This window comes from Vidua macroura, chromosome 4 (assembly GCF_024509145.1).
Source record: "Vidua macroura isolate BioBank_ID:100142 chromosome 4, ASM2450914v1, whole genome shotgun sequence".
Taxonomy (NCBI): Eukaryota; Metazoa; Chordata; class Aves; order Passeriformes; family Viduidae; genus Vidua; species Vidua macroura.
This window is the reverse complement of record NC_071574.1, coordinates 48,690,370-48,702,962: the sequence shown is the minus strand read 5'-3', so window position 1 is coordinate 48,702,962 and position 12,593 is coordinate 48,690,370. Positions and strand designations below refer to the sequence as shown.

The 12,593-nt window shown below is 38.0% G+C and overlaps 1 protein-coding gene across 1 annotated transcript in view; it reads right to left on the bottom strand.

Annotated features, from left to right (window-relative positions):
- GABRA2 (gamma-aminobutyric acid type A receptor subunit alpha2) overlaps positions 1–12,393 on the bottom strand; it is a 57,265-nt gene extending 44,872 nt beyond the window's left edge. The window contains exons 1-3 of the mRNA XM_053975775.1: positions 12,368–12,393; positions 11,651–11,739; positions 8,978–9,093 (exon numbers count right to left, since the gene is read on the bottom strand). Of these exons, the coding sequence (XP_053831750.1) occupies positions 8,978–9,093; positions 11,651–11,721 (187 nt within the window). The 5' untranslated portion in view covers positions 11,722–11,739; positions 12,368–12,393. The remainder of the gene's footprint in view (positions 1–8,977; positions 9,094–11,650; positions 11,740–12,367) is intronic.
- Between the last annotated feature and the right edge of the window lie 200 nt (positions 12,394–12,593).

Genomic DNA, 12,593 nt, shown 5'->3' with positions numbered 1-12,593 from the left:
TGCCTCTGGCTGTCCATGGAAATTTGAGAATCCACTATGTTTCTATATGTGGAAAGACTATATATTTGGGACTGGAATCTGCTTTTAATATTAAATTAACAGGTTGGGCTTTTTACAGGCATAAATTAAAAAATAGGGTGGGTTTTTTTTATTTGAAACAATGCCTAATATGAGTTTAATCAGAATCCAGTTCCTTAAAGTGCATATTGTTCTAAGAAGAAACTATGGCTTTGTGAAAATGCTGGTAATATCTACCCCAGATATTATTTTAGAACAGTCAATTACTTTAAAAATAGCATATAATGCAGTAGCAAACCAGATTGTGTGTTCTTTTTTAATTATTATTATTCTAATGGTCATTAAAGACACAATGTCTAGTAAAAACATGAAGAATTCTCTGACAGCTTTTAGCACCCAGCAGATGAAAAGGAATTATTAAAAACGAGACCATTTCCTTATCTCAAAGAACAGGCATTTATATTTGTCCCTTCTCATATTTATTTATTTATTTATTTATTTATTTATTTATTTGCCCAGGTGGAAATCTCTTCCCTTTTCCTTTCAGAAACTGCATGAGACTATGCAGTACCAGATTCACGTTTCATGATCTGGTAAAAAGAAGTTCACTGTTCAATGCTCAGTTAAAACTATTGACAGAAGCAAGTTCATGAAATGCTGTGGAATGCCTTAGGATGGTAGAGTGGTTATATAAACACAGCATTGCATCTCAGACTAAAACCTTTGGTTTTCTCATTTATATACACCACAATACAACACTCTTCAGCTGCTTCACATTCAGTGAGCCTTTAAATTATTATTTCAAATAGTGAGAATAAACAGGTATCTACAGTAGCCTTTAGATTGTCACTCAGAATGAAATATCTAGAACATTATGCTAGTGTAATTGTCCCTTCAACCCACCTCTAAATTCTTGAATATAAACACAGACTTTCTCACCTGTTCTATTCCTTTTCTGCTCACTGGTGTTGTGCTGAGAGGCTTACACACTTGCAAAAATGGAAATAATAATAATAATAAGATCTAATACTTCCCAATTTCCTCATAGAAGTGGTCTGAGGAACCTATTGTCTTAGAACAACTGAGAATGGATACAAGAAAGAAAAAGGAGGGAATGTGTTGGAAAACAATTACAGAAGAACTAGCAACATTCAGGGTAATCAGTCAGTCAGAACATACATTGCCTTCATGTCATCTAGGTACTTAAAAGATGGAGAGTATGCAATTTCTTAAATTAAAACAGAAGAAAGTGCTAAATGAAAATAGGTAACTCCACGAAACTACTTTCACATCAAAGATCAGAAATGCAAGCAGTCTATAAAATTTTACAGCATACACCAGTTTTTAACTGATTTCTATTGAACCATATGTGAAGGTCAGTGGTCCATAGCACTGAATTTTATCTTCAATCAACTCTATTAGTCATAATACTACAAGATTATAAAATACTTAATTTACAGTCTGTAAAAAACATAGATTAAGCAGATGGAATATGGGACACCTAGGTTTTCCCAAAAAATTGCAGATAAGGACATGTGATCTCTACTGGTTCAACAAAAATAAAATGCATGGGGAGGACCAAATATGTATGTATATACATTAAAAAATGAATGCAATTTGGTCAGACTAGATACAATCTCTGCAGCTGCACAACTTCACTGAAATGTTCAATGTTCTCTGATGTGCACAATAATCCCAGGTAAGAGGGGAATTGATTTACATTACTTTCACAGTGTTAAATGCTCTAATTATTAAATAGTCCTCAACATATGGCAAGGAATTAAGGAATGTAAATCAGGAGCCATATGCTACACAGTAATCACATAAATGGTTCCCAAATAGCAATACCACTTCTGGAAGATTAGTAGAATCATACTTTTGTGATTTATAAACAATTTCCACAAACTAGTGGTGAAATACTCTGTATGATAAAGCAAACTATTAATAGGGTGGCAGTGGTAAACAAAATTTCTTTTAGCTTGTGATTAATTTCATTAGAGCATTAACATGGAAAAAACTAGATATAAAAATGTGTTTAAAGATTAATCTTGGTATATTAAAGTCCTTTGATTCTTAGAATTAAAATTTATCAGACTTTTGACAGTATTAATTCAAAATCTTCTGCTGATGCTTTAATTTAGCAATTTGGTGAATAGTACAGCAACACATCCTCTATACCTGTTTGAGATAGATGACTCATTGTTGAACAACACTAAAATCAGAAATTTAAATGCATGCATATACCATAATGATAAAATTTCTTATCTATTCTACTTTCAAGTTTCCAAAGGATCTTTGAAAAAACTATCATACAACTGTTTAAATCTGCCAGTTGTTTAAAAGCGGTCAATGGTTAGTATGACAATTTTATCTCCTTTTTTCACTCATCATCTTTTTTGTTCTGCCCTCCTTCCCTTTCCTATGTTTCTTGCTCATAGTAGTTTTTCACCTTGGCTTGTATTACCCTAATGCTAGGTTGTTGAAAAACAGCTTTTTTTTCTACTTCATGTATGTTATTTGGAGTATTTAGAAGCTACTGTTAGATATTAATTGTAGCCACGAATAGTGACAATTAAAACAGACCAAAATACTGGAAAAACAAATAAAAGCATGTGCTGTTTTAACATACAGACAATTACAATGTCCTCTGAATGATCCTTTCTGATGAAATATCTCTCTCTCTCTCCACACTATTAATTCTAAAAATTGGATGCACTAGATTGTGCACCGAAAAGGTTATTCTTAAAGACAGTCACGAAATGGTAGCATTGCAAGAAAACAGAAACAGGAATATGTAGCCAGGAGTACTGCCAGAAGCAACAGATCTGCCTCAGACCAGTCAACAACACCTGTGCCGTCACAAAAGGAAGGCCAAGCAATCTGTGGTAAAGGATAATCTTTGCTTTCTACCTACCTAGGAGTCTGCCTTCACATGATTTCAGCCTCCTCCATCCAGTTTCATTGGATAAGAAATCTTTCAGGCAGCTGGATGTCAGCAGCTGTACCTGGGAGTAGGGTAAGGCAATACTGGGTTTTCAGCCAAAAAAAAAAAAAAAAAAACCCTACAGAGCTGCATCTACCTGGCAGGTCTCACCTGGACTTGGGTAACACTATACTTAGGTGAAATTAAATAAATTCATCAAATTTTGGTCAAAAAAGACAGTTGGGCATTTTTTATAAGAATGGACAAAATAGGTAGGTATTTAGAAAAGATAAAAGGCCTTAGTGGAAAGCAGTCAACAGTAGAATACCTTGGATATCAGCAAGACCACTGCTACTCAGCCATTTCCTATATAACCTAGAATAACTGCATCACAGAGAAAAGGTGATGGTTTTGATGTCTTTGTCCATCAAATCTGGCTGAAAAATGTAACCACCCCATCAGTCTGATTTACAATGAACACCAATGAGCTACATAAAAATCTGCAATATCTGCTTTCACAGCTTCCTTGCAGGTAAGACAAAAGTAAGCAAAACCCTAATTCAGCCTTGGCGTCATCAGCAGTAATGCTAGCATTAAAAGCAAATGCTGATGCATTGCCAGGAGAGAAAAAAAAAGTACTAAATATACATGTTCAGTGAACTGGGAGAGCCTCCCAGACTGGCTCCTCTATAGGCATGCATAACTACTGTAAAGTACCTACATTTCTGTTAACTCATCTGAGGCAAAGCATTTGACTCTTTGGGATGCTACTGTACAGGCCCAGGAGTTGGGCTCAATGGTCCTTGTGGGTCCCTTCTAACTCAGCTTATTTTGTGATTCTGTGACTTTTTTTGCTTTGCATCGTGCAACACTTTCCCCAATTGCATTACCCTGCACAGTTGTAGCATTAATTTTATTTTTACATCTTCACTGTGGATTTATTCACAGACTTCCAATACATAAAACACCAAATAACCTCTGTCTAGCTACTCAGCCCCTATCCTATACTAGACAATTTTTTTCTGGTTTGTTCTTTAGTATCAAAGAGGTTTCTGTAGGTTTTTTATCCTTCCACTTTCCTGGAATGCTTATAGCTACTGAGTTAGTTCTGTTCTTGCATTTTAGCACTGTCTGTATGTCCTGGATAAGTTATTAATGAGATTTTCATATCCTGCTCTTTATTGCTTCTCCATTTTTTACAAGGAATGCTTTTTGCCAATATACATTATCCACAGCTCTAACATAAGTTTTTCGCTGACTCCTCTGAAAGCACCATAATGGGCAGATTCCATGTGGCCCTTCCAGGTATGCCCAAAAGAGGAGCATACAGTAGCTTACTCCTTTGTGTCCCAGCACAGCTACAAAGACAGTGGGCTTTTAGAAGATGCAAGTGCTGCTCTGAATTGCCCTGCACTAGCACTGGCAGAGAGATATTACCATTTCCAAAGGATTAACCTGGATCAAAGAAAGGCTAAGGAAGCAACCAGAACTGAGATGGGGAACTGCACTTTTTTTCCTTTAAAAACAGCAGTGAAATCTTTTTAGTAGTGCTCTGCAAAAAAAAAAAAAATAGACAAAAAGTCTTCCTTTATGATACTCTGAATTTGCATTAAGTATGTTTGGGGCTGATAAACACCACTAGGTTTGGCTAGGGGACTAGCCAAACTAGGATCCCCCAGCTAGGGACTGCTATAGCTACAAACTCTTATAAAGCTTATTAAAAACTCTGAATCATAGCTATGTATAAATACAGTGCCCTAGATTCAACATATTCCAGATTATCAGCATACAACCATGGCTGGGTTTCCTGGCAACTGAACACCTCCAACTACTTGATAAACACACACACACACACATATACATGGATATAGCTCTCCTGATCTGGGCAGGAGACAAAGGTAATCTGTGAAAAAATGGGTTTCCCTTGTGCTCATACTGGTGAGCACATCACACAGCTTTTAATCACCTAGTCTAATATTCTACACCATTACACTGATTCTATGCAATAAATATCCAGTTCTCCAAAGATGAAAGATCACACCTGCAAGTGCTCATTGCTGACCATCTCTCTGATAGCAATAGTCAGCAAGAATTCCCCTCCATTCTTTTCAGTTTTTCTGTTCAAGTGGTTTACAAAATGTTGGGCAAAAAGAGGATTTGGTCTGTCTGTATGAGAAATGCAATGCAGACACTTGCTTAAAGCAATCAGAACATTTGAAAGCAGAGATGGTTCCTTCAAAATAGAATCATAGTGCATTTAATTTTCACTACTATCTTCCTCTTTTTTAACAACCAGCATTCAACTCTTTTGTTACAATAAGAATGCCATTCCTAAAGCTGGTGAGACTGACCACAGCTTGCAGAAGGGTCCTGACATCTCCATAGATCTTTTCAATGTCAATATGGCGCTTTAGGCTATGAGGCCCAGCCCTCTGCTCTTGTAACTTTTATTTTGTTTTGTTTTGTTTTTTTCTCCAACATTTAAGTTTTCTATTCAATTTTGTTTTATAAGTTTCAGAGAGTAGAAATGACAGAAGTTCTTTAGCTGTTGGAAAGGCTAATTTCAGATGTGAGAAAGTAAAGAAGGCTGAATAACTTATGGAGATAGACACAATACTAAAGTATCCAGGATGATCATGTCTGTTCATGGGGCAGAGGAGAGAAGACAGATAATTCAATCACTTAAAGATATTTTGGTTCCTTGCTTAGTTTTAGTGCCCATTAATGTGTGGATTTCCTTTTCTACATGCTAATAAAAAGCAAAGGATTTATGAAAAAATGCTACCCTAAGTGTATTGCAAACATTACAGCAAATAAAAAGAAGAAAATACCTTCATGACTTGTAGAAAGTCATAAACAATTAAGGTCTGCATGACTTGCCATTTGCATGGCTATATTTTATACAAATTAATCCTAATGATACAGGAAATTTTATTTTGAAGTCATACTCGTAATTTATTTTGGTGACTAAACAGAAATGACACGGAATGTTTGGGTAAAATAGTTCATCTCAGAGCTGAATGTGCAGTCAAGAGTGTTCCAGCTGCAATCCTGTGCTTAGCATAAAATGAGTACAGAGAAAAGATTATCTATCCTTGAATAAACCCATGCTCATCCATATCTATAGAGTAGCTTGGGATATAAATCTAAGTCCTATGAGATGTCTCTGGTTTCAGGGGATGGTGCAGTGTCATCTTCTCCCTGGCCACAACCATTTTGCAGGTCATTTCATCATCCTAGTGTTCATACATCACTCAAGGATCCCAGCTGCTAGGATAGCCAATAGCCAACAGCCAAAACCTGTTTATCTGACTGAGGTGTGCCACCAGTAAAAGTTAAACCTTCCTCAACAGTCTACAGAAAATAGTACTCTGTTTTGAAGGGCATCAGTAAAGCATCAAGTTACATGCTGTCAGTACTCACACTGAGTCTCTCAGTAAAATGAATTACAAATTTATCCCTTAATTCAAGAACTACCTCTCAACCAGACATTTACTTAGCTGAATTTAATATACAGATTTTCAAGAAACCTGTACATTTCCCTTTTGTTGGTCAATAACTAAATAAAATGCCAATATTAACCCAAAACATTTCATTACTAAAGGAGCAGTTTTTTACAATGAGCTAAATTCTTGCTGTAAGACATCTCTGAAAAATGTGGGCTAAGGAGCAACAGCTCTTGCTTTGAGACGACTTTAGAAGAATCTCAGACCCTGGACTATTTCTGTTGTAGCACGTTAGGCCAGATTGTGATCCCAGTCATAGCAGTGATATGTGCACTGTATAATGCAAACTGCTATGCCAAAGTAAACATTCTGCTGCTTTAAAATGAGCTATTTCAGATTCATATAAATGGAAGTGAAACACAACTGAGACTAGGTATCTTAAATTAATGATGTGTGGCATGGTCAGAATGCAGTAATCACTTGCAAAAACACTTTTAGAAATGCCCAGGCTTACTAGGCATGTAGTGTTAAAAAAAAAAAGAAGGTTAATTATTTTCACATCTCTTGTCAGACTACAGGTCAATATAGAAAAAAGAATAAACTGCTAGAAAATTCCTGAAACATGAAACTACATCATTATTAAGCATTATGTACAAAAGCCTTGTTTGGTATGTATTGTATCATGAATTATCACAACTGCCATTTGCAAGTGTTCTTTTGAACTGTAAGAATCCATCCATCACCAACTGAAGTATTCTTGAAGATTAAGATTAATGTGTCATGAATCACCACGGTTTAATATGCATGACACAGTTTCATTTCACACATATTCTGCATGGGTTGATTGCCATGTATACCAATATCAAACAGATGTTAATTCTTTAATTTTTTTGCTCTCGGAATATGTTTTAATTATCTATGAGGCTTCATAAAGAAAAAGAGGGAGGTTATTTTGAAGAAAATTAAGCAAAAAATATAAAAGAAAAATTCATTAGATCTTCTCTTTATTTCATGTTCTCAACAATATTATTTCAATTGCAAAAAATATACTTGATATGCAAAGGAACAGCAGACTTCTCTCATTAAATGGCTCATTCCCTGTAAGCCACAAAACTTTGACTATTTTTCTAATAAAATGCATAATTTTAAAAGCTCTGCCAATTCAACATGAGCTTGGTGATATGAAATGTTTCTGCAAGTCATTGTATGTTTATACTATGCCTAAATTCTTAAATTTGAGTATTTTGCAAAGAAATCAAAACTCCATGTAAAACATTACTATATAAATTCTCGCATCAACAGTGCTGTAGGTCCCCTGTACCATCCAAATTAAGAAATCTTTGAATATAAAATATTTCACAAGCCTTCACAGTACAGAGGCCAGAAATGGAAATGAAAAGACATCCTCGTTTAAGTGAGAAAGCTGTTTTAATCAGCATCAGCTCCCACTTTCTGCTGTGTCAGATGCAAGCCACAATTCCCAGGACCAGAACAGCAACAGAGCCACAGGTCAGGATGGAATAGTGTTGGATAAAAACTGAGCTTTAACTAATGCCTAATTTGATCAGAGCTGTTATTGTAATTTCCATGGAAGTTAGAGCATGTCTCTAGCTTTGGGCCTGATCTTCCTGAAATCTACAGGAACAGGAATGGCTCCCAAGGATTTTGCACTAGAACTAGTTTCACCAAGCTGAAACAGTCTCCAGGTTGAAAATTACAATTACCGAAACTGTTACAAATAATAATAATGGCAGTAGAAGTGTATATTTGAATCATACATGTCAATGTTAGATAGTATAAACACAGATAAACAATAATAGTAGACAAAATATTGTCAAAACTAAGATATTCAGCCCCTCCCTATGTCATAGAGTTTTTTTTTTACACGGTAATATTTTCAACACCATAAAAATTATTTAAATTTCTTGCCTATATAACACATACTGACATAAGATGGCAAACAGCTTTAAAATCAAAATGTGAAGTGACATTTTGAAAAATAACTGACAGTAATGGCACAAGAGTGCAGTGACCTCTGTCCTTCAATATTTTCTTTTTCTGTATTTTTTTTCCGAATGTCCAAATAAGTGCAAGGTGCCCAGAAACTAAATGTATATTACCAGTGACACCCTAATTCCAAAGAACTTAAAATCACAACATTTTCACTGAACTTACTGGGCCAAGGAATGAATCTAAAATGTGGAATTTATACGCATCACACAAAACACTTGTGCAGATTTCTGAAAACATACACCTATCAGATTGCAGGGAATTAAGCCTGCATTCCTTGTTCAACCAAAATTCCCTGACTGGAATAACAGCTTTAGATGTTATTTTTGTTCACATTCTGTTTTACTATGTTAAGACACCAGATTTTTTTTTTCTTTTTACTTAAGATAAATGTGTGAAAGTGCCTTCTTTCCATTCATAGATGTTATCTTCCTCAAACTTCAAATGATTCATCTGGGTGAATGTAGTTATAAATAATTTATCAAGATACATACCAGTTGTTAGGGGAAAAAAACCCGAAGGAAGAATATCACTGCATAAAATCTGAACATTAAAATCAATCTTTAATTGGTTTTATTACCTCCTAATCCAGGTCTGAGGCGATTATCATAACCATCCAGAAGTCTGTCTAGAATTCTTGTAAAGATGGTGATGTTATTCTTAGCTTCATCTTCCAGGGAGTCAGCCAGCACTGATCTAAATGGATATTTTGCATTTTAGAAGGTGCTAAGTATATTTTAACACACATTCAACATGCATTTTTTTTTTGGGCTGGCCTTTACTTGCTGCATTCCAACAGGAAAGGTGTATTTAACAGTATACAAACACACAATTTCTATATAACAAGTTCAGACATATAAGGGTCAACAGTATACTATTTAAAATATCCAGGAAGTAATTTTCCAGTAGCCTCTACTTGTAGGCATCATTGCATTATTGTGAGTGCTACTTCAAGCCCCACTAACACCATTAGTGGAGGCTGTGCTGGTGCAAAACCCTAGAAGAGCTTCCCAGGCTCTGGTGGCATGTCACTCCTGATAACCCGGGATCTCATGCACAAACCCATCTCCTTCCAGCTCTATCTTATCTGTCCACACTTAGGCATACTCTATCTCTGGATAAATCCTGTGGATTTGCCTCCACCCAATGGTCATGTAATGTACATGACCAGAAGAACTAACATGAGGGAAAACTCCAGCGATCATGCTCAGGGAGTCCTCTGACGCCAGCAGTTGGTGGGAGGAAACACCAGTGCTGACTAGCAAGCTGCAGGATAGCTGTGGACAGCCTTCATCTTTCTAAAACGCTATTTTGTCATAAAAAGCACTATCTGATATTCCATTAGATGCAGACAAACCTTATAAAAGTTGGATGGAAAAAGGAATCATAAATGAAGCGTCAAGAAGAATCTGTAGATCACCAATTGTTTCAAACTTCCCCAATAAAGAAAGAGACATTACAGCCTCTATGGATCAAATCTCTGTGGGACATGCTATAGGGGCTGGAATATGAACCTGCTGCCCAGCCAGCCGTGGTGCTCCACAGTCTCTGGAACCTGGGCACCCAGACCAACAGGGTTTGTGCCAGGGAAACCCTGACACACAGAAAGCCTTACACATGCAAATGTTACCGTGCCAACAATTATAAGCACTATGCATGTGAAATACATGAGCTCCTCAGTCTTCTCTACTTAAAGCCAGCATATTGGTACCAAGGAAGCAAAGCATCATATGCTACATACATTACCATTTACACCTTTTTCAGCTACCTACATTTTTAACCCTAAGTGTTTGAGTATTAATCATCTTGAAATGAAGGCATTCTGAATGCCATAATAGCAAGCATGTTTTCCTCCTCCTCCTCCTCCACCACCAAACCAAAAGTAGGTTTGGGTGATATTTTCTCTAAAGCAAGCTATAAAATGATTAAAGACAAGGCTGTATGTTGGTCCCCAGCTCAATAGCATAAAGAAGTATTTAAATGTAAATCATTGCAGTCTGTGCTTTCCATCATATAAACCATAGAATCGACCCACATCAGATAACTTATAAAGAACCCATGAAAATGTCATGTGTGATTGTACTCATGTGTCAGTTTTTTCTTAGTTGCAATTACTGGATGGTTCCTTTTTGGTTTGTAAAATGTATCCTTGTACTCATGGACTACCAGAGTATGTCTCTGCCATTTTTAAGCTTCTTTTTGAGATACAACAGTTTTTGAACTCAAGATTCCACTAAAAATATTAGATCAATTCAATTACATCAAATTAGGGTCGAATCCTGCAAACTTTACTCAGGCATAAAGTCTTTAATAACGCTTATAGTCTCTTTGACGTCAGTGAGATTACTCACTTGAGTAGGGTTTGCAGGATCTGGCCCACTGTGACTCAACTAATACTGCACCATAGTTAGGTATAAAATGAAATAGAAAATATAGTTTCAGAAAATATTTTGTTCACTGGGAAACAAACAAAAATATTGGAGACTCGTTAAATCATAGGAAACTTGCATTATATAGCATACAATCTTTACCATATTAGGACAAAACCTACTGCAGCCACAACCAAAGCAAGTAAATCAAAGTTACAAACTACAATTAATTATGTGTTTAGGGACTGTGAGCAACACAAAAGTATAATGTAATAAAAATTACTTGCTCTTATGCAAGTTTAGAAATCGAGAACTTTACACAACATAAGAAAAGTTGATTAATAAATGATGCTATTGTTTTATTATATGTGATTGTGAAGTTGTATGCTATCTCCACCTAGAGGTTTAAGGCTTAAGCATAATTTTGAATTCTATTATGTTTGACAAAAAAAAAAACAACAGGGGAAAAAAAAATGGCATGCCCATATTAATAAATATATAAGCATTATTTTAAGAACAGTGATTTGCACTGTGACTTCAAAATATTCTATTTCTCCATTTTGTATGGTACAGAATCACAGTCATACAGTAACTCAAATCTTTAAGATCCAAAAAGGCATTTAAAGAAATTGTTATTTTAATGGTGGAATAAAGCATCAATTCACAAACCATTTAAGGACAAGACATCAGGCTTTTATGGTTCCTAAATTACATTCTACTGCCTTTGCTCTCAAAACTATGCAATACTGCATTCAAACACCTAAGAAAGATCTTTTTATTACGTTACTACATACTGTACTTTTATAACCCCTCACACAAGCTTACCCTTAGCAGATGATAACATACGTGTTCACACTGAACAACAAAACTAAATATGCTCTCACCTTGTTGGTAGCCACACCAATAAAACGAGAAGAACCAACTGCATCTCGGAGAGTGCCAGCTTCCTCTTCATCGCTGCTCTTTGCAAAACCTAACGGTGCAAGAAAAACACAAACCCACTCTCAGCCACAGTCTCCGCCAAGCAATGCTTTCAACTTAAACCCGAGGAAAATATGTCACTTCACTGGAGAAAGGAAACCACTGGATTTCCGCAGCACTTTTCAGTACTAGCAACTTATTGTATCTCCATCTTTCCCAACGATCCTGCTCTGTGCAAGGAGGCAATGTATGATCAGAAGTGGCATGTGAGCCGGCGCATCAGATGCTTTCCTGTTCCGTGATGTGAAAGCCCCGAGACGAAAAGGAACAAAAAAGGAATAAAAACCGTATGTATGGGAGGATGGGGGTTTAACCACCCCTCGCCTCACTACGGCACACCGCAGCCGGGGGGGGCGGGGGGGCGGGCGGGAGGCAGAGTCATGCCATTCGCCGGGGCTCGGTGCGGGGACCGCGGGCGAGCCGCCCCCCGTCGCCGCCGAGCGCCCAGCACGTTTGACAGCTGCTCGGCAGAGCACGGGCGGCCGCCGCCAGGGGAGCGCAGGGGGGCGCGGGGCGGCGGCGGGGGCAGCCCCCGCAGGGCGACAAGTTGCGGAGCGCAGCAGAGCCCCCGACACGGGCAGGCGCTGCCCGCCGCAGCCGGGGAGCCCCGGGGACCCTACCTGGGAGCAGCGGGCGGGCGGGCGGCCGAGGCGGGGAAGGAGGGGGAGAGGGAGGGAGGGAAGGAAGGAGGGAGGGGAGGCGGGTGCCGCCGGCGAGCGGGGCAGGCGGTGGCGGGGAACGCGGGGCGGCGGCGGCGGCGGCGGGCGCGGCCCGGACCGAGCGCGGCCGGGACCGAGCGCCTCCCGAGCGGCGGGCGCGCGCGCGCGTGCCCGCGCGTGCCGGGGC